Source organism: Durotheca rogersii (assembly GCF_024521655.1).
Source record: "Durotheca rogersii strain YMJ 92031201 chromosome Unknown GGS23scaffold_83, whole genome shotgun sequence".
Lineage (NCBI taxonomy): Eukaryota > Fungi > Ascomycota > Sordariomycetes > Xylariales > Xylariaceae > Durotheca > Durotheca rogersii.
The window spans coordinates 21,107-44,875 of NW_026251314.1; the positions used below are offsets into that span (position 1 = coordinate 21,107).

Here is a 23,769-nt window from a genome sequence, read left to right on the forward strand (position 1 = left end):
ACTAAGAACGCGTATTTAAACCTATATACGTTATTAAAGAGGCCTAGGGTATTAATAGTATTGAACAGGAGCAGCGTGGGCACGCTGACGGAGGCACGAAACGGCTACCCAACTGCCAACAACTGGCCCAGTGCCGATCAACCAAGATCACAGCTGTAAACAGCTGTAATCGGTTGATCGGCCAGCTGAAAACGGCAGCTGGGAAAGGGAACTAGAAAAGGGCAACGAGGAGGGCGAGAAAAGGCATGGTAAAAAACGAGTGAATAGCTGTAACAAGTGATGGGTACAGGTCTAAGTCTAACTAATGAAAATATGAGTGCGCGACCCATATAAATACGCATCCAAAAGGCTACGTGGCCTAGATCCACCGCACCACTACAGTATCTAGTTTTTTTAATCGCCGAGTATAAGGCTTAGTAACGTATTGTTTCTTACGTCGATAGCGAGAGGGATTATTATCCGGGCCGAGCTAAAGTTAACGGTTCCTATAAAGGTACTTCCGTCGAATTCGAGTTTCATATAAAACTAAAAGATAAAGTTTATATTAAATCAAAAGGCGTAATTAACGAACCTATCTTTAATAACGTAAATCGGTAAACGGAAGTAGTAATCAGCGAGTTAGATAGAACCGTCGATTATTCCTATATATAAGGTCTTTATAAAGGATTTAAAACCTCGCTATATCGTCTTAATACCGGTTATAAGGAGACGCTACTTCTTTACGTAGCTTTTTTACGATTATATTAAACTACGTCCCTATATCGATTACCGTAGATACGAAAGCTTCGTTCCCGTTAGGTCTTACATTAATTACTAGCTTAGGAAAAGGCCGGATATAGTTCCTAGTATCCTTCGCGATAATAGAATTTACTAATATTTTATTCGAAGGGTTAATCGACGGGATAGTAGTTTACGGTACGTTAGGTATTTTAATGCTTTCTTCCCGATCCTTTTATACTTATTTCTTTATAATCTTAATAACCTTAAACTAACCTTCGTTAATCTTTATCACGTGCGTTATGAAGTAATTAATTACCTATTCCGAAAACCTAGGTATAAACTTAATTAGGTCGTCCTACGAAACCTCGAAGCGTTTCCTATTATTCTTATTAATCTTCTCTAACTAAAACTTTCTTAATAATTCATCGATAGTTTTCGCTTTCCTAGCTTAGTCGTTCGTATTTAAAGTAGCATTCTTCCCGGCTTTAATCTATTTACGTCTCAGCTATAACGATAGGACTTTTATATTCTCTTAATCGCGTACTTCTTTCTTGATATGTTCGCCGTTAGAATCTTTAGCATGCTTAATTACGTTCACTTCGACTAGGTCCGTTTTAATAGTACTGAACAGGAGCAGCGTAGGCACGCTGACGGAGGCATGAGAAAAGGACTACCTAACTACCAATAACTGGCCCAGTGCCGATCAACCAAGATCACAGCTGTAAATAGCTGTAATCGGTTGATCGGCCAGCTGAAAACGGCAGCTGGGAAAGGAGAGGAGAGACTATAAAAGGATAACGAGGATAGCGAGAAAAGGCATGGCAAGAAACGAGTGAATAGCTATAAGGCTGTGATGGCTATCGTGATAGCTACAGGTCTGAGTCTGACTGATGAAAATATGAGTGCGCGACCCATATAAATAGATATCGAAAAGGCTACGTGGCCTAGATCCACCGCACCACTACAGTACCCTTATAATAATAAATACCTTCGTCGTCGATAAAATCCTTCGTTTAGTTATAACTTGAGATTTTAATTTCATATAATTCGTAGTTATATTTACGTTCGACTATTTAAATAACGTTAATTTCCAATATAGCTTTAGGTACCTCCTCTTTGTTTAATATTACTTCCTCGTTTTTAAAGTATCGGAAGTCGAGGGGTATAAGCTTTAGCTTTCCGACTAGGTAGTAATATGTTATCCTACGTATTTACCTTAAAGATTCCTTATTTTAGTATACGTAGAATAAGATATAATAAGTAATCAGCTTTTCTTTACGCTTAGCTTAGGCGAAAATCAATCCTAGGATTAATATTAATACTAACTTTTCCAGGTTTCCGTTCTTGAGGTAGTATAATCGCTTTTCGCTCCTATAATGAACCTAATTCTACGTTATATATATTAGTAACGGATAACGGGTATAGTTATAAAGCCAATCGAAAGTACCGTGAAATTAATATTCGAATTCCTTATAATTATTCGATTAGGTTAATAATATCTTACTACGTATGCCTCGGTAGTTTAATATAGTATTACGTTTAAAATCTATTAGGGTTCTTTCGTTAGTTTATAAGTTATAAAGACTTAAGTTCCGAACCGCGTTTACTAAGAACGGGTTTTCCTATTAATATTATTAATTAACGTCGTACGTATCCTTAGGCTTATAAGAGTTATTCTCTTAACGGTAGTTCTACGAAGTTATCTTCATCTTTAGAGCGTTAAATCGGTCGTAAAGGGCTTATATATTAACTTTCTAACTAGTATTTAAGTAGCCGTAAGAGGATTTAGGTTACGAGGAAGGCGGTAGTAAAGGTATTTAAAGGCTAAGAGTCGCTAATCGTTAAATTATTTATATTATAAGCTTCTCGGGTTCTTCGAAAGTTACCGTTTTTTATTATCGACGTTCTTCAGCTTAATTACTGTTAGTAATTTATATTATTATACGACGTTCCGCTTACTTATAAAGCTAGGTATAAAAAGTCTGGTAGTCCATATTTCTGATCTTATTATAGTTATAGTCTTTCGTTTTATAGAGCTTTATAATTAATGATATTAAGAGTTTATCGGTTAGGCGTTCTACTTTCTAAGGAAGCTTTCCGTTATCGTTTACGAGTTAAGAAAGACGTTTATAGTTTATAAGATAGGTAAAGATCGCCTTAGGATCGTAAATCACGTTACGTCGTTTTAGTTATACGAGTTTTCGTTTAACGTTAGCTTAGCTTTGTTTATCGGTAATCTTAAAACGATACTTTAGGGCTATAACGATAACTTTTTAAATCGTCTAATCCTTTATAACATTATTAATACGCTCCTTAATAGTCTTAATCGTAGTTTATTTACCGATTTCTTTAATCTCATCGTCGTCGCCTATACGGTAGCGGTTAAATAATTAATTTATCCTCTTTAGTTACTAGGTTACGTTACGTTTATTAAACTTAAGCCTAGGGTAATCGGTAGGGTTTAGGAATCTAATAATTAATATTACGATAGTCGAGGTAGCTATCGGTATATTCTAACTACTAGAGGTCCCGTTATTACTATTCTAAGATAATGACATAGGGATTAACGAAATAAGTATAGAGCTACGAATAAGGGGTAGCTAAGTAGGAGTTTTATCGTCGTTCTTCTCTTCTTCGAGCGGATATAAGAACGGAGAACTAGTATTAACTCTTAAGGTATTTATTACTAGTTTAGTCTTTACTACTTTAGGGCTTAATAACGATTTACTTCGTTTCCTAGCTACGAATTCCGTTTAATCTAACGGTACGAGATATAAAGTAAAAAGGGAAATAATAAGGGTCTTATTATTTAATATAGGGGTAAAGATAAGATAGCTATTATTTATATTTTAATACTGTAGTGGTGCGGTAAGACATGCCCTCTTAATGCATCACGTAATACGCTACGATAGGCCTTATGCCTATATAGAGTAACTATAGTTCCCGTAAGTACGGGCCATGCCATACTTATTATCGAGTTTACTACCTAACTAGATTACTATCTTTATTATTTTTACCTTAATTAAAGATTCGTTTTTATTATTAGATTCGTCGTTTTCCGATTAATATATCTATTTTAATTATAAGCGCTTAAGTTACTTCGTCGTACCGCTATGGCCGAATAAGTAACTTTTGCGTTTTACCCCTTTTTTCCCCTTGCCTCTTATACCTTCGGGCTAGTAACTATTATATCTTTACGACTAAAGGGCATAGCTAAGATATAATAACTACATTAAATTCCTTATCTTTCGATTAATAGCGGTATTAGTTTTATTTATCTTAGACCATTATACGTATTATAGTCTTCGATAGAATATACTTTCGAGTAAACCTATCCGGGCCTTTAGTATCGCGTACGCTTTATTCCTCCTTAATAGCGACTATTTTATAACTTTTCGACCCCTTAACCTTTAGTTTACGGAATTTTTATTACGCTATAAGGATTTAAAGGATACCGATCGCCGTTAGCGCCGCTATATAACCCGCGAAGTAGTCCGCGTTTTACGTTAAACGGAGTATCCCGCCTTATAGTTATTTATTTACTATAGGAAGGTACGTATAAGCCCGAGAACTTTTATAACGATATTACTATTACTAGAATAACGCTTAGCCCTTAAATACCGATAACGCCTTTACGTTATCGATATTACGATACGATACGATAATTAAACCGCGTTTATAGCGATTAAGATAACCTTCGTATGATTATTTATCTGCTATATAGAGGCACCCGTAAAACCCGAGAAACTTTTATCGTAATACTACCGCTATTAGGAAGAGTACTTAGCCCTCGATACTAACCGCTTCTTCGAACCGCTAATAATATAATATATATTGCGTAAGTAAATAACGCTTATAGCGATTAGGATAACCCCCTTATAGTTATTTATTTATTATATAGAAGACGTATGAACGCCTTAATATAAATTACGATAACCTATACGACCCGCTACTCCCTTATTAATACTAAGGACGGATAAAGGCTAATAGTAATTATGCTTTAATCGAACTTACGATAGCTTCTTTTTCCCTCTAAACCTATTAATTAATATAAACTAAATATATAAATATTAATAACTTATTATGTAAGAAGTATTTTAGGATATCTAAACGTAGTAACTCGACGATATAATATACGATATAATATAGATGTTAACATTAATAGCATAGATAAGATTAATAAACTAATAGCTATTAATAACCGATAGCTTTAAGGAGGACTAGAAATTAATATTAATAGGATTACGTAGATATAAAGGATTAGGGAAACGGAACTAAAGTCGAGCTAATAGGTATTGAACAGGAGCAGCGTGGGCACGCTGACGGAGGCACGAAAAGGACTGCCCAACTGCCAACAACTGGCCCAGTGCCGATTAACCTAAGATTACAGCTGTAAACAGCTGATTAGTTAATCGGCTAGCTAAAAACGGCAGCTGGGAAAGGGAGAGAAGAGACTAGAAAAGGGTAAAGGAGGATAGCTAGAAAGGCATGGCAAGAAACGAGTAAATGGCTGATGGCTGTAATAGCTACAGGTCTAAGTCTGACTAATGAAAATATGAATACGCGACCCATATAAATAAACATCGAAAAGGCTACGTAGCCTAGATCTACCGTACCACTATAGTATACCTATATATAAGCGAGCTTTATATTATTAACTAATAGCTAGTATAATAAGAAGTACTAACATAGGCGTAAAACGGCGCCTAGCGGTAATACCGCTAATACTATTAAATAGCTCCCGTTAAATCGAAACCGGCCTATGGCTATAACCGGTATCGGATCTAACGCGATCCTCTAGTCGGGATCTATCCCCTATACGTATTACTTTAACGAAGATTATACGTTATGTTACGTAAAACGTAGACGCCTACATTCACGCTTTGCGGTATGTAGGCTTATATAGGCTGGTTTAATTACTACGTGACACGTTAGGAGTTTTAAACCTTAATAAAAGGGATTATCGTCGACTTATTTATAATAATTAAACTTTTAATCTAGGGAATACGCCTCGTACTCTAATTAGGCGTTAACTGATTAAAAAAGCTCGTATAATACCCGGATTCTATCGATCAAGATAATATAATAAATAACGACATACCTATACCAGAGGAAAAGTATTAGGACATAAATAATAGCTATCTTACCTTTACCCTTATATTAGATAATAAGACCTTTACTACCTCTCTTTCTACTTTATACCTCGTACCGATAAACTAGACGGAGTCCGTAGCTAAGAAACGGAGTAAATCGCCATCGGGACTGAAAGTAATAAAGACTAAACTACTAATAAAGACCTTAAGAATCGATACTAGCTCTCCGCTCTTACCGCCGCCTAAAGAGAAGGAAAATAACGACAAAACTCCTACTTAGCTACCCCTTACCCGTAGCTCTATACTTATTCCGCTAATCCTAATAGCATTATCTTAAAATAATAATAACGGGGCCTCTAGTAGCTAAAATATACCGGTAGCTATCTCGACTATCGTAATACTAACCATTAGATTCCTAAACCCTATCGATTACCTTAGGCTTAAGTTTAATAAACGTAACGTAACTTAATAACTAAAGAAGGTAGATCGATTATTTAACCGCTACCGTATAAACGACGACGATAAGATTAAGGCGATCGGCGAATAAATTATAACTAAGATTCTTAGAGAGCGTATTAACGACGTTATAAAGGATTAAACGATCTAAAGAGTTATCGTTATAGCCCTAAAGTACCGTTTTAAGATTATTAATAAACTAAGCTAAGCTAACGTTAAACGAAAACTCGTATAACTAAAACGAAGTAATATAATTTACGATCCTAAAGCGATCTTTACCTATCTTATAAACTATAAACGTCTTTCTTAACTCGTAAACGATAACGGAAAGCTTTCTTAAGAAGTAGGATACTTAACCGATAAACTTTTAATGTTTTTAATTATAAAGATCTATAAAACGGAAAACTATAACCATAATAAGATCAGAGATATCGACTATCGGACTTTCTATACCTAGCTTTATAAGTAAGCGGAACGTCGTATAGTAATATAAATTACCGATAGGAACTAAACCAAAGAACGACGATAGTATAAAACGGTAACTTTTAAAAAACCCGAGAAGCTTATAATATAAATAATTTAACGATTAACGACTCTTAGCCTTTAGATGCCTTTATTACCGCTTCCTTCATAGCCTAGACCTTCTTACGACTACCTAAATACTAGTTAAGAAGCTAGTATATAGGCCCTCTACGACCGACTTAACGCTTTAGAAATAAAAATAACTTCGTGGAACTACTATTAAGAGAGTAGCTCTTATAGCTCTAGGAATACGTACGGCGCCGATTAATAATATTAATAAGAAAACCCGTTCTTAGTAAACGCGGTTCGGAACCTAAGTATTTATAACCTATAAATTAACGAAAGAATCCTAATAAGCTTTAGACGTAGTATTATATTAAACTACCGAAGCATACGTAGTAAGATTTTATTAACTTAGTCGAGTAATTATAAGGAATTCGAACGCTAGTTTTATAATACTTTCGATCGGCTTTATAACTATGCCCGCTACCCGCTACTAACGGATATAATGTAGAATCGGTTCTGCTATAGGAATAATAAGCGACTATACTACCTCGAGAACGGAAACCTAAATAAGCTAGAGTTAATATTAATCTTAGGATCGATTATTACCTAAGCTAAGCGTAAAGGAGAACCGATCGCTTATTATATTTTATTCTAGGCGTATTAAAGTAAGGAATCTCTAGAGTAGGTACGTAGGATAGTATATTATTACTTAACCGAGAAGCTAAAGCTTATATCCTTTAACCTACGATACTTTAAGAACGAGGAAGTAATATTAAAGTAGGAAGAGATACCTAGAGCTATATCGAAGATTAACGTTATTTAAATAGTCGAACGTAAATATAGCTACGAATTATACGAAATTAAGATCTTAGGTTATAATTAAACTAAGGGTCTTATCGACGACGAAGGTATCTATTATTATAAGGGTATTATTAAAACGGATTTAATCGAAGTTAACGTAATTAAGCGAGCTAAAGGTTCTAACGGCGAGTATATCGAGAAAGAGATACCTAATTAAAAAGATATAAAAGCTCTATCGTTATAACTAAAACGTAAACCGGCTAAAGCCGGGAAAAATACTACTTCGAATACGAACGATTAAGCTAGGAAGGCGAAGACTATTAATGAATTATTAAGAGAGTTTTAACTAGATAAGATTAATAAGACTAATAGGAAACGCTTTAAGGTTTCGTAGGACGACTTAATTAAATTTATACCTAGGTTTTCGGAATAAGTAGTTAAGTACCTTACGATATACGCTATAGAGATTAACGAAGGTTAGCTTAAGGTTATTAAGATTATAAAGGAATAGGTATAAAAGGATCAGGAAAAAAGCGTTAAAATACCTAGCGTACCGTAAACTACCTCTCTGTTTACCGATCCTTCGAATAAAATATCGGTAAATTCTATTATCGCAAGGAATATTAGGAACTATATCCGGCCTTTCCTTAAGCTAGTAGTTAACGTAAGACTTAACGGGAACGAAGCTCTCGTATTTATAGTAATCGATATAGGGACGTAGTTTAGCATAATCGTAAAAAGCTACATAAAGAAGTAGCGTCTCCTTATAACCGATACTAAGGCGATATAACGAGGTTTTAGATCCTTTATAAAGACCCTATACGTAGGAATAATCGACGGTCCTATCTAGCTTACCGATTACTACCTCCGCTTACCGATTTACGTCGTTAAAGATAGGTTCGTTAATTATCCTTTATTACTTAGTATAAACTTTATCTTTTAGTCCCGTATAAAACTTAAATTCGACAGAAGTATCTTTATAGTGAACAGGAGTAGCGTAGGTACGCTATGATAAAGGCACGAAATAAGGATTACCTAACTACTAATAACTAGCCTAGTGCCGATTAACCTAAGATCATAGCTATAAATAGCTATAGTCGGTTAATCGGCCAGCTAAAAACGGCAGCTAGGAAAGGGGAGACTAAGAAAAGGGTAAAGGAGGATGACTAAAAAGGCATAGCAAGAAACGAATGAATGGCTATAGGCTATAATATCTATAGGTCTAAATCTAGCTAACGAAAATATAAGTACGCGACCCATATAAATATATATCGAAAAGGCTACGTAGCCTAGATCCACCGCACTACTATAATAGGAACCGTTAACTTTAGCTCGGCTAGGATAATAATCCCTCTCGTTATCGACTTAAGAAGCGATACGTTACTAAGCCTTATACTCGGCGATGAAGAAAACTAAATACTATTAATACCTTAGGCCGCTTTAATAACGTATATAGGTCTAAAAACGCATTCCTAGTATAGTAGTGCGGTGGATCTAGGCTACGTAGCCTTTTCGATATATATTTATATAGGTCGCGTACTTATATTTTCATCAGTTAGACTTAGACCTATAGATACCACGACCTATAGCTATTTACTCGTTTCTTACCATGCCTTTCTAGCTATCCTCGTTACCCTTTTCTAAGTCCCTTTCCCAGCTGCCGTTTTTAGCTAGCCGATTAACCGATTATAGCTATTTATAGCTATGATCTTAGTTAATTGGTACTAGGCCAGTTATTAGTAGTTAGGCAGTCCTTATTTCGTGCCTCCATCATAGCGTGCCTACGCTGCTCCTGTTCACTAGTCGAATACCTAGAAACCGACGCTAGCCTCTAAGCTAAAATTAATTATACCTGCTTTTACGACGACGATATAAAGGCAGTACTTATTTCCGAAGCTAAGGACTTATCGGCCTTCGAACTTAGTCTGGATAAGGGAAATAAAGCGATCGCTAAATTAAGCGACAAAGAATTCATTTACGTCTTTAATAAAGCCGTTACGAAGGTATTTCGATATACGACGTAAGAATCGAAATAATATAAGCGAAACCTAGCCCTTATTTCGGAATTAACTTACTAAGCTAAACGTACGTTTTTAATTAATACCATATATAAGCTTAAGTCGCGTAAAGTTTAGCCTGTAAATAACGTACCGTTAGACGGATAAATACCGTTAAGAATACCCGATTAAAAGGATTAAGTATTAGGGAAGGTTAAATCGAAGTACGAGCTACTAGATATATTATAGCGCGATAAACCCTATAAGAATATTATACTAAGATTCGCTAGTAATTCCTAGGGTATTAGATTAATAACGGAAAGACTTAACGCTATTAAAGTAGGTTTATTAAATACGGAACTAACCGATTAAGAGAAAGACGTACTTATTAAAATCCTATACCGAAAAGAGATAGCCCTAGCCTAGGATTTCTTTAAAATCAGGAAAATCTAACCTAAGGTTTACCTCGATTATAAGATTAGAACGGTATTATATAACGCCTAATAAGCTAAGGGTATCCCTATCCTAATATCCCTTAAGGAACGAGTAATCGAACTCTTACGTATACGACTAAAGAACGGAATCCTAGAAAAGAGTTACGGTTTTTATCGAAATACGTAATTCGTAGTCGAGAAGAAAGATAGTAGTTTACGACTTATTAACTCTACGATAAAACTTAACGCCTAGATTATTCGCGACGCCTTCCTATCCCGAAATAAAGACTTCTTTACTTAAGAATTCGCTATATATTTAATTATTATAGTCGTCGACTTTTTTTCTAGGTACGACTAAATAACGCTAACGGAAACGAGCCGTAATCTAACTACGTTCGCTATTCTTATTAGCCTTTTACGTATAACGACTCTATTATAAGACGCGACGAACTTAGTTACCGCTTTTTTCTCAGCCGTTATACGAATTCTTTACGATTTAATTCTTATTAAATGCGAGCCCTTCTTTGACGACGTTAGTATTAAAGGGCCGGTATCGAGATACGATAACCAGGAGGCTTTTCCGGAAATATAACGCTTTATCTTAAAGCACTTAAAGAATATCGACGCCGTTTTCTTAAACTCCGAATTAACCGGTACTACTACTAACGCCGTTAAATCTATTTAGTAAAAAAGTAATACGATAATCGTCGGATATTTATACGGTATAAACGGTAGGAAGCCCTCGGAAGCGAAGATAATTAAGATCTTAAAGTAGAAGTTATATAAGAATATAAACGAAGTAAGGTCTTTTATTAATATTATGGTTTTCTTTGAGATATAAATCGATTATTACGCTATAGTCGCTAAACCCTTCCTAGTATTAATACGTAAGGAAGTATACTTTATTTAAAGTATCAATTAATAATATATTATAAATTCGCTTAAAACTATCCTTATTAACGTATTAGTATTTATTATTTTAGATTATATTATCGAATAATTAATCTAAGTAAAAGTCGACGTATTAAAAGACGGTTAAGGCTACGTATTAGGTTAAGATAATAATAAAGGTAACTTTAAACCTTCGAGATACGAGTTAGGGATCTAGAAAAGGGTAGAGTTAAATTACGATATTACGAAACGAAAGTATTTAAGAGTCGTTAAGTTCCTACGTCAGCTTCGAAACTACCTTTACGATATTTACTACGTACTTAAAACCGACGTTAAAGTACTAATCGCTTAACTTAACGACGGGTTCTCTAGTCTCTTAAACGCTATCCTTATTAAGTAAATAACTTATATTAAGATATTTAGCTTCGATATTTAACATGTACCCAGTAAGAAATACTCCGCTACGGACGATTTCTTACGTAAACCTAACGGCTTAAGCGATAACGACGACGATTAATAAGAAGGCGATATAAAGGACTTTCTTAATATATAACTTAATATAATATACGCGAATATAGCCGTATTACTTAACGCCGCCGAATAATCTAACGATAAAGCCTTACCGTTATAACCGCCGAAAGAATAATTAATAAACTCGTAAGAAATAATAACGTTTCTTACGCGATTTTAATTACCTACCCGACTAAGAGATAACCGATTAATAAGGTATTAAAAGCGATAAACTCGGTTTAAAAAGGAAGCGCTTAAATACGTCGTTTCGGAAGGTATCCTATAGAGGAAGCCCGAGAAGTATAAAGGCATACGACGAGTTATTAACTAAAAGAAACTACGTAAAGTTATTATTAAGAACTACTACGAGGATTTCGGCTATAAGGGACGTATTTCGACTTACGATCGGATAACTAAACTATATTATTAACGCGGTATATTCGAATACGTCGCCCGAGAGGTTAAATCGTATCTTGGATATTAAAAAGAAAATAATACCCGGAAAGTTAATCCCGCTTTATATAACGAGCTAGTTAACGTTCTTACTTATTAGGTAGTAAACGTATAGTATATATTAATAAATAACGGATTTATCGTAACAATCGAAGTACGAAACGAATTATCCGGTTTTTTCAAAGCCCGAGCTATTAAAAAGATAGATTTTAAGACGATCGCTAAGTTCCTTTAGGAGTAGATATTCCTATAATACGGCGTACCCCTAATAATTAAATATAATAACGGTTCCGAAAATAAAAAGAAGGTCCGTAAAATAATAAAGCTAATCGGTATTAGAGTTAAAGTTAGTATTACTTATTTCCCGTAATTCTAAGGTATAATCGAGGTTAAATATAAAGTAATTTACGAAGGCTTTATGAAAGGTATAAACGGTAATAATTAAAGGTAAACGAACTTATTAGGGATAATTATATAAGTAAATAAGACTTCGACGCGTTTATACGGAATATCGTTATACGAATTAATATATAAGCGTAAGGCTATTATCCCGATAGAAACCGTTATCCCGACCTAGCGTATTATAAATTAGAAGAATATCCCGAACCGAGAATCGTTTTTAGCTATACGCGTACGATTAATCGAAAGACGCTAGAAAGATATATTAGCCGTAGCTAAGGTTCTAGCGGCTAAATATAAGGAAGCTACCCGGTATTAAAACGAAAAGAACGCGTACCGGATACGAAAAGAGCCCTTAAAAACCGACGACCTCGTATTACTATACGATATATTACGATATATAAATAAGTCGATAGCCGTAAAACTAAAGTATTATTAAAAGAAACCGTACTTAATCGCCGAAGATTTAGGCTATAATCGTTATAAGCTTAAAGTACCGGATAGAGTTACGTTATTATACTCGGTTTTAGGCTATAAACTACGGAAATTTATCTAAGACATTAATAGGTTTTAAGAGCTAGAGAATCTGAAGAAGGACGAATAAAGTATACGCTTACTACCGACTAAATATAAGGACTAGGAATCGACGATTATTAACGATCCTTAAGCTAAAGGAGGCCTAGAGCCTATGCCTTCGGTAATCGACGACGAAGAAGAAAAATAGTTAGCCCCGAACGATAAGGCGTAAATTATAGTAGAAATATTAAATAAAAAGCTTAAAGAATACGAAGTTATACTTAACGATAAATCCGGATTAAGAAGATCGACCCGACGATATAAATAACCCTCTTATTATAAAACGGTAAGGTTATAGTATCGTAAAACGACCTATTTATACCGATCGAAGAATAATAAAGCCTAGGAGCTTAATATATAATCGCTTTCCTAAGTAAGGGAGGAAAGAAGTTATTTCTATATAGTTATTAAACCGGTAGCCTATATACGAAATTAGTACCTTAAATTACGATATTAATAAATACGCCTTTCTTATTTCTTATCTTAAAAGAAAGTATATTTCTATAGATTATTAACGCCGATTAACGCGTTTTTATACTTAAATAAGTTATCCTTTACGTTTATCGTTAGGAATCCGGGATAATACTATCCTAATGTTATGAAATTATTATATTTTAATTTAGGTATATTTTAATATTTAAAGGGAAACTAAGGAAAGTAATTCATATTAATAAAAGTAAAAGAAAAAGGAAAGAAAAGAAATACGCGTCTAAAAATAAGCTAGAAGTAATATATACCCGCTAATTAATACTTCTCTTTTTCTTTTTATTCTCTTACTTTATTTCTTACTTATTGGTTATTAAGAAAACTAAAAACTTACTTACTTCCCGACCTCCGGAACGTAGCGATTTTTAAGTTTATTATAGCTAGTAATTCGTTTCCCGTTACCCGTATTATATGCAGATACGCGGCTTAGCTTAGATCCTTTATTAGAGGGAGGTTGCGATTTATTCTTATCCGTAGGTAGGTAAACCGCTCGTCCCGGAATTTATAACGTATCCCGTTAATAAAAAAGAGGTAAACGCCGTAAGAGTACCTAAAGATACGATGGGAGGTTAGGAAACGATAGGAAAAGAACGGTTATATACCTACGTATTTAGCGGTATCGGAAGAGGCGAGCCGGTATTCGTAGTATTGATAAGGTACCTCGTTAGGTATCTTATATTATTAAACGAATAAACTAACGACGTAACGAAGATCCGTTACTAATCGACGGAAATATTCGTTAACCGAGTCTTTATTATTAATCTTTATAAATAACGTTTAGCGACGGAAAGATTAAACGTAACGGGTAAGGGATATAGCATAGCTTTAGAGGTAGGTAACCTCTTAAAAATCCTTACTTAGGATCTCTTACGTAATATACCGGCCGGCCGTCGGCCTACCTGAAAAATAAAACCGGATATTACGAATTATTATATTATTAATTAATTTAACCTTCGATTAATAGATCTTATTAATATTAAGAGCTATATACCTAGCGTTATTAGTTTATTACCTGAATTTCCTCGATACCTCGGAGCTACTAACCGATAATTACTTTCGGGCTTTAGTTTAGGAGGCGGGAGTACGGGATATACGGTACTTATTAAGGCTTAAGAATTAATCGATTAACGTTCCGGAATTCCTCGGTAAAGGATAGCCGGCGGAACGATTCGTTAGGCTATTTATTTATTAGCTTTACCGGCGGCGGTATCGACTTAGCCCGTTAATACGTTACGGCTTTCTTCTTATCGTTCTTAGTCTTTTCGGCCTTCCCGGAAGCCCCGGCGATTTCTTCGTCGATAATTTCCGTAGCCTTAAGCTACTCGAGTAGCTTAAAGGCGGATACCCGGTTAAGTTTTAGGAGCTCTTTTTAGAGGGTAGGGTTTATAGTATATATATATATAAGAAAAAGAAAGATAGGAACGACGAAATTATAAATCTAGAATTAAGAAAAATCGAAAAACGAATTAAAACGAAGATAGAGGACCTAAGGAAAGGAAAAGAGAAAATAGATCGGAACCGTAAAATAGCGAGAAATAAAAGGAGAAATTAAACGAAAACGTAAGAATCGAATACGTTACTTAGATCGTAAGTACCGTACTTAGGAGAGCCTCGATAGTACTTACCTTAGCTTATGTTTAATTATGAGTCTACGAACGTACGTATTTATTACTTTATTAAGAGCATATAATAGGAAGCTATAAGTTAACGTATTTCTTATTATAGCTTTATACGTATACGGGGAAACGCGCTTTCCTAAAACGTTAGCCGTAAAGGTATATCTAACTATATCGTTAATACGTTTCCCTCCCTTCCTCTTTTTTTCCTCTTTAGGTATTCCATTTAAAAAACTCTCCCTTTATAATTATTATATTCTTATTAATCTCTAGCCTACCTTTTTTATTATTAATTTAAATTCTTATTTTTACCTTTAATTTATTATCTTTTCTTCCTTCTTTTAATTCTTTTTTTTTTATTTTTACGATATCTTCCTACCGCTTCGTTAGCGTTCCCCTTTCCTTCTCCCTTTCCTTCGTTCATAGAGATATACGTCGCGCCGATTTAGCTAACTTAATAAAGCTCCTACGGAAGATTTATAGTAATAAAAATAACTAAAGTAATATAAAGGAATATTAACTTAGTACTTTAGATAATTACGATTCGGGAAGGGGTTAGATCGAGTTAAGATCCGATATAGCCTAGGCCTTCCGGCTATCCGCTAATCGGCCCCGAACTATAGACTAATAGTAATAAGAATAAACGAAGGTAATCCTAACTAACTTTTTCGTATACCTCGCTTATTACGCCTACCTTATTAACGAAAATATCCGCGCCTTTTATATTATAATAAGCTACGATTTCGAAGGTAAGAAGGCGGCCTTCGAAATAAACCCGTATTAAATAATAAGCTATTAATCGGTAGGATCGTTTAACTTCCTAACCTGTTAATACTTTCTCGATAACCCTACCTTTACTTTAGTCTTTACGATTTATACGGATCTAATAAATCCCGAACGAGTTATTACTAACCCCGAGGAGTTCTCCTAGGCTTACTTCGCCGTAGCGCTATATCTTCTTAAGCTCCGAAGATTATTTAGTTTTAATATAATTAAGAACGGCGCCTTTAATCGGGCGGCGTACGTACTTAGTTAGTTATAATAAGCATAGGAAAACGGTAATCTCGAGCTTAATATAACCCTTTAATTTATTTATTACGTCGCGTTAATAAATTAATAAGATAGCTATAGTTACGGTTTTTAAAGCAGCATTTTACCGTATCTTATCTTTAAACGACCGATTAAGGTCGTTCGCTAAGCCTAAGAAAATAAGGGGCTTAACTCCTTAAATATTATAAGGGAATACGCCGAGGTAGTAAAGTAATTTTATAACGTTCGGGTTTTAAAAGAAAGGGTTAGTATCGTTAAACGTCTCCGGTAAGCCGTAAATTATTAAAAGTAAATCGACCTTATTAACGTTATAATATTTGCTTAAAGTACGCCGATCGGTAAGTTCCTTAACCGTAAATCGTTCGTCCGTTCGATCGTATAAGCGGAGATCCGCCGTTCCTTTATAGCCTTAGTACCTAATCCCCCTTACTTCCTCGTATCGGTAGATACCGACCTCCGTTACGATAACTTCGTTAAAGTTACGACCCGTTCCTTCCCTTTCCCCGGCCTAGTAAGGATTAGAGCTTTTTAGTTAAAGAAAACCTCTACGTCGTATAGGTAGAGGAGAGATACCTAGTTAACCCTCGGAACGCGCCCGCTCCCTTATTATTCCCTTAACTAAGAGGGATAAGCCGAAATTAAAAAGAAGGTAGCCGAAATAAAGAAAGAATACGCCGATCGGGTTAGATCGGTAAGGGTAAACCGGGCTAAGTTAACTATAAAATAATAGAGAGATTCCTTCGTTATATTAAATAATAAGTTAAAGGCTCGGCCTTAGTAATTAAATAATAACCGGTAGAATAGAGTTTCGCGATAATTTTTAAAGGGAGATACCGATCGGGATATACCGTATTATCTTTTTTAATTTAATTATTCCTTATGATATAATTAAACTAAGGAGGCTATAGTAATACGGTAAAATATATCCTCTTAATATATTATATAATACGTTACGATAGGCCTTATACTTATATATAGTAACCATAGCTTTCGTAAGTACGGGTTATACTATATTTATTATCGAACTTTCTACCTAGCTAGATTATTATTTTTATTATTTTTACCTTAATTAAAGATCCGTTTTTATTATTAGATTCGTCGTTCTCTGATTAGTATATTTATTTTAATTATAGGCGCTTAAGTTACTTCGTCGTATTATTATAACCGAATAAGTAACTTTTACGTTTTATTCCTTTTCTTCCCTTACCTCTTATGCCTTCGGGCTAGCGATTACTACATCTCTACGACTAAGGGGCATAGCTAAGATATAATAACTACATTAGATTCCTTATCTTTCGATTAATATAGCGGTACTAGTTTTATCTATCTCGGACTATCGTACGTATTATAGTCTTTAATAGAGTATACTTTCGAGTAAACCTATCCGGGCCTCTAGCATCGCGTACGCTCTGCTCCTCCTCATTACTTACGCTAGAATAACTTAAGTAATAATAGCTCCTTAGGAGTACCCCGGGCTTATAACTATTACGTAACTAATGAGAGCTACGTATAGCTTATTAAGTTACGCATAAAGGAAGTAATAGAATACGGGTAAGAAGGTATATATTAACTAACTAAAAAGAAGAAAATCTACTAGAGAGTATGGAGTAATCTACAGGTACATATAGAAGTGCTTAACCAGCTTAGGTAAGCTGGATGGTTCCTACTAGGGGCGCATACCTACGTAATAAACATATAATAGTATATTAAATTATTATCAATTTTCATAAATTTTATATATACATATAAATTATATTTTAATATTATCATTATCTTACTTTATTTACATAAATTTATCAAATATAATCCTATCCGGAGGATAGTTATAATACGCATAACCCCCTGTTATGCTAATTAATTGCGGGGTTAAACACCCCTGTAAATACCCCTGTAAATACCCCTATAAAGGGGTGTCATTTAGGGGAAACTCTGTTTTTATTAGCTGAAAGTTCGTATACGCCGTTTTAATTGGTTAAACGTTCGTATGACCCGCTTAAAAGGGATGCATCCAATAAAACCGCAGCATACGCGTCCATCTATTTACCTACGCGTCCATCTATTTACCTACGCGTTCAATCCTATTTCCTACCTATTTCAATCCTATTCAATCGAGGTTAGTTTCTCGTTCAATCCAGGTCAGTTTCTCCCCGTTTAATCCAGGTCAGTTTCTCCCCGTTCAATCCAGGTCAGTTTCTCCCCGTTCAATCCAGGTCAGTTTCTCCCCGTTCAATCCAGGTCAGTTTCTCGTTCAATCCAGGTCAGTTTCTCCCCATTCAATCTAGGTCAGTTTCTCCCCGTTCAATCCAGGTCAGTTTCTCGTTCAATCTAGGTCAGTTTCTCGTTCAATCCAGGTCAGTTTCTCCCCGTTCAATCCAGGTCAGTTTCTCGTTCAATCTAGGTCAGTTTCTCGTTCAATCCAGGTCAGTTTCTCCCCGTTCAATCCAGGTCAGTTTCTCGTTCAATCCAGGTCAGTTTCTCCCCATTCAATCTAGGTCAGTTTCTCCCCGTTCAATCCAGGTCAGTTTCTCGTTCAATCCAGGTCAGTTTCTCCCCGTTCAATCCAGGTCAGTTTCTCCCCGTTCAATCCAGGTCAGTTTCTCCCCGTTCAATCCAGGTCAGTTTCTCGTTCAATCTAGGTCAGTTTCTCGTTCAATCCAGGTCAGTTTCTCCCCGTTCAATCCAGGTTAATTTCTCCCCGTTCAATCAAGAGTCGATTACTAATCAATCCCTTTTCGCAGTTCAATCAAGCGTCGATTCCTACTTACCCCTTTTTCCCTAGCCTTCGGAGAGGTTCTAGGTTTTCGGCACGAAAACCTGGAGAAGCGCGGAGCGCTTCGACGTATTTTAAACTTAAAATATAATACTTAACTAATTTGAATATTTAAAAGTTAGGTATAAATTAAGAACCTATTAGCTTTACTTAGACTTAATTAGGTACGGCTAGTAACGTAAAGCTAGTGCCTTACTTAGCTCTATATACCTAGGATGCCTTACCTTAATGCTGAATAGCTTGCAACACATGTGACTAAGCTGTATATACTCTTACACCCAGCGACCCAGCCAACACATTTCTAGATGACGGTACTGTATATATATATAATATACCAATCAATATCAGCGGTGCCTCGGGCCCTTCATAAGGTTTCTGGCTCCCCTTCACGAAGTTCCGGCGACGGAACGTCCGGCAACGACAACCTTGTTCTGAACACGTATCCGGTCGTGTCGTCTAGGATGACTTATATGTCAACCCACCACCCCAGCTATGTTCGCTATTCTTCCCCCCATTGGTGATCTCGCCTTCGACCGCTCCAGTCTCAAAAACACAATTGCCCATATCCAAAATTTCCGCTGGTGCAGAGGGCATAATATCAAAATCGAAGATATCGACAGGCAGGCCCAAGGTTGTGCAAGCATTCGGGATGTCCACGATACCCGCCACGTGGCCCTGGATAGGCGCCGACGACAGCAGGAGGTAAATTTGGTAGTCGGAATACCCGAACCGACGGAGGTACTCGATGCAGCCTGGTGTTGTAATTAGCCACTCGAATCCAAACTCGCCATCGGCCCCCTCCTCTCCTTCTGCCGTTGACCCCTCAGTCTATTAGAAAGCGTGCCCCCTCGGGCCTTGTCAAGCAACTTACGCAAAGTGGTCTGTCTGTACGCAACTGCGACGTCCATATAGTGCTGCTTGCCGTGTTCGTCCACAGAGAAACCCTCGAAGTAAATATACCGACCCGGGCCAAACTGGGGCTCGACGGGCCCAGGTAGATAGATCGGAGACTTCAGGCTCAGCTTTGCCACACCGGCCTTGATGACTTTGAAGTTGATAGTTATGACGCCGGCCATCTCTATTGCTCCACAGAAAGAAATCTCACCGTCCCCCTCTATCTTAGGTCAGCGTAGAGCAGCTTTTTGTTGTCTGGGGGGAGAGGGGTGGCGAGGATGTTTCCCCCTGATCCTAGAAAACTCACGTGAGAAGTGCAAATCTCCGACACTAAACTTTGCACCGAGAACATGGACTGGCAGGTATATCTTGGAACCTCTGCTGAGGTTCTTGATATCACAGTTCCCACCGCTAGAATAAACGCGGTTAGCGATTTCATCGGCCAACATACGCCCATTTTCCCCAAACCGGGAGAGGAGGACCGAGTACACTACTGCGAGGAGACCCCCAAATCTCCCTCAGGAACAGATACCATCGGTCGTGACAGTATGAGATCATTTAGGAGTGACTGTGGAAGGCCCTTACTGCTCTGGTCGACCTGGGATCGTCCTAGCACCCTCTCTTCCAATCTTATCACGAAGCGCCGCGTCGGCCGCGCCGGCGTGGACTCCCGTTGGATCTGGTGGCAAAGCAACCTTCCTATCCAGTTTGTTAGCCGATATCAATTCGGCCTCGCGCTTATTCCAGGTCGCGAGGACCTCGGCAGACGGTGCGCATCCTAGGATTCCGGGATGGATGAGCCCTGCGAACTTCACGTGAGGAATGTGACGAGAGGTAGCAAAGATACCCTCGAAATCCCAGACGGCCTTTGCGGCGGATGGATAGATCTCATCGAGGAAGCCACCACCATTGTCCTTATGAAAAACGCCCGTGAATCCCCACGGCTGGTCTTGGAACGGCTGGACGTCCATGATTTCAACTAGCAAAAGATCGCCCGGCTCGGCGCCTTCAATCTCGAAAGGACCCGTAAGGCAATGGCACCTATCGAGGTCAACATCGCGGATGTCATCTGCGCTGTCGTTGTTCCCGATCTGTCCCCCGGTCCTAGGAGTGGCATTAGTCGATACGACGGGCGAGGAGCAGATATTCGGCTTGCCAGTCGAGACACTCAATTTTGACAGTCTCGCCGTCCTTTATGGTACCGGCAAAGGGAACTAGCCACATCCGCATGTAAGTATTGTAGAACAAGCTGCCCAACAACGAAATGGGTGCTTAGTAGTACATACCATCTGGGTGCCACCTGTTCTATAAGGAGAATGTTAGTTCGGAGTCTGATGGCTCCCGCGGGCTGTCCTGTATGACCGACGTACATGGAGATTTGATTGCTCCGTCGCCGGCCTCTCAAAGCTAACCTTTCCAACCGTACGAATCTCCGTCTTACCCATGGTTGTTTCGGTCTCGGGAGTCTGAATGTAAATGCCAAGCAGTAGTCGTGCTCCTCGCGATGGATACCCGTAGCGGAATACGGGAGGCGGGACGCACCCAGGGCTTATATAGACAGATCCCTTGGTAAGTTAGGACCATGCAAACCCAGTGTTGTACGTGGTGTACGTTCCGTTCATAGTATCCGGCGCAGACATACCCCGCAGCTACTGGTGATCGACTTCGTGACACTACCCTCACCGGGTGCGTACTTACGAAGGTGGTAACCGCCAACTAGCTGGCATCGTGTATGGCTCTGTTGCCCCCCTAGCGTGTGTGTTGTCCCGTGTATATCCTGAGTTGCCCCTTGGCCCTCCCCCAACATGCAAAGGACTTCCTCCTTATCGTGACTTGTCGGTGCAGCTGCTGCACATGGAGCTACAGCATGCATATGTACAGATAAGATTCACCCAACTCGGGATCCGCGACGCCCACCCCGGAGAAGATCCCCAGGACGTCACGTGGAGGCTTCGGGATACCCCCCCCCCGCCATTCGAGATATCCTCTAAAGAGCTGATAAGAAAATGCAACTCCTCGAGAGATAGCTAGTAAGCCAGGTTCTCATTGCTTGAGGGTTTGACACATAAAAACAGATCGTGATAGATAGGCCTAGGCCAAACATTGAGCCGGCTTATTCAGCTACAGAGGAATCCAAAAGTGGCCTGTTGATTCGTTTCTCGTCTAAGGGCTCGTGGTCTAGAGTTTCTGCTCTTGGGGTTTCCCACTCACGTCCCCGACCACGCCATCGTAAGCGGCCGGCGGCTGTTCTCCACGGACATCGTCTAGATTCCTTAGCGAGAGGCTGAGAAACTCATGCCTATTCCTCCACACCTGCTGGCTGGCAGAGAATTCCTCCACCTGTGAGCGCGGTGCGTCGAACGCTGGTGGGGGGTCTGTAATCTTAGTGATAAGGTATGCCGTCGACGCCTCGGCGATACCATATACCAGCACACCAAGTAGCGGAACCCGTAGCAGGGCGTAAAACCCAATGCCGAATCCGAAGAGGAGGCCCTCGCGGTTACGAAACCAAAGTCGTCTCTGTTCCTTGGAGAAGGGAACGCGGGCGAAATAAGGTTCGAGTAGCTCTCGCACTAAGCTACGGGACGCAAAATAGGTCTGCAAGAATATCACAAGATAGCGCTTTGGGAGAAACAGCCCAGTGCCGAAGATGACGGCGGCCGGACCCAGGCCCACCGCCTTATTGAATGTGTAGAAACTAACCGCGGGGAGCACCAATCGACCGAAATAAGGGGCGTACGAAAGCGTAAATACGGCCAGGGATACCATAGCTTTCCGGGTGAACCGCCACAAGAACATAGTAATCGCCTCGGCAGCGCTCGTTGAGTGTGTACTCCCGTCCCGTTTCTTGTAATGGCGGAGGTTAGGATAGTACATGCCTCGAAGCCTATCAGGATTCTCATGCGCGTGCTTTTCGAGATAGGTCGTATCTACCCAACATAGCGAATCCATAAACCTATCCACCAATTACCAAAGAGTGCAAATGTCGGCGGTGCCGGAGACGGGTAGATAAACAGGGAGAATGAGCGTACATATTATCCAACGCTGGTGTGATGTACCTCATAAGGGTCATGAGGAATAGCGGGATTTGGAGGACGTGGTTGGCGACCAAGTCAAGTCCATTCGCCAATTGATCGTCCCACGTAGCCTTGTCAAGGTCGAACACCAACGAGAAGACGGTCAACAGAAGCTTGATTCCTAAAATCTAAAGCGGTTTGGAATGGTCACCATGAAATGTCCCGACAGGCGAGACGGCCTCGGACCGGGGTCTCTTACAGGGACAGCGATAGCCAAGCGAATGACAATACCGACCCCAACGGCAACGGCGGCCTGCTTATAGTGGGAATTGGTGAACAGGGCAGGGTTCTGCAAGGCTCGATGGGCTAGATAGATACAAGTGGGCGAAGGTTGTTAACTACTAGCCCATACGCAATTATTTTAACATTAGGCACACAAGGACATACCGCCGACGAGAGTGAGCTGAGTACCCCGTAAGACAGCATTTGGGTCGAAGTGAGACATGTCAAAAGGCCCCTTGGGCTCCGTCTTGCTCATTTTCTCTGGTCTAGACATGTTCCGTCTGGCTATCGATGAGGGTATAGCGGATAGGTGGGGAGGCCGTCCGCGGAGAGATACTCAAAATCGGGAGATAGTGTAACAATCGAGAAAGAGAAAGGAGGAACCGGATAAAGCGAACAAATCCTTGAGAATGTAATCGCCTACGACAAATAATGCGTAATAGGTAAGATAAAGCTAAATAAGGCGCGTGTAGCACGTGACCATTCTTATACAATGAAGCCTAAGGGAAGCTAGTAGGCAATCATACTTATAGTTTAAATAATTAATAAAAATAACTATTCTGTTTTAAATAAAATAAATTTAAATTATTATTTAAATAAACTAAAGCACTGATTAAGTTAAAGCATAGTTTCTTTTATATTAAGTTTTTATCATTTACTTTCAAGTTAAATATAAAATATTATTATAGTTTCAAATGCTGCTCGCTATATAAAAAATATATATTAATAATTTAAAATTATATAAAGAAAAAGAAAAAAATACATACTTATAAAACTATACTTAAAATAATTAACT

General features: G+C 38.2%; 1 protein-coding gene across 1 annotated transcript; it reads right to left on the reverse strand.

Moving 5' to 3' along the window:
• Positions 1-19,236: 19,236 nt before the first annotated feature.
• GGS23DRAFT_608397 (formamidase) lies at positions 19,237-23,229 on the reverse strand (the record flags this gene model as incomplete). The annotated part of the gene is made up of 11 exons (XM_051520202.1): positions 19,237-19,532; positions 19,652-19,894; positions 19,982-20,085; positions 20,260-20,778; positions 20,831-20,888; positions 20,961-20,979; positions 21,045-21,140; positions 21,886-22,630; positions 22,707-22,879; positions 22,951-23,057; positions 23,139-23,229. 11 exons carry the CDS (start codon positions 23,227-23,229, stop codon positions 19,237-19,239), a joined length of 2,451 nt encoding a protein of 816 aa, XP_051366942.1.
• Positions 23,230-23,769: the final 540 nt, after the last annotated feature.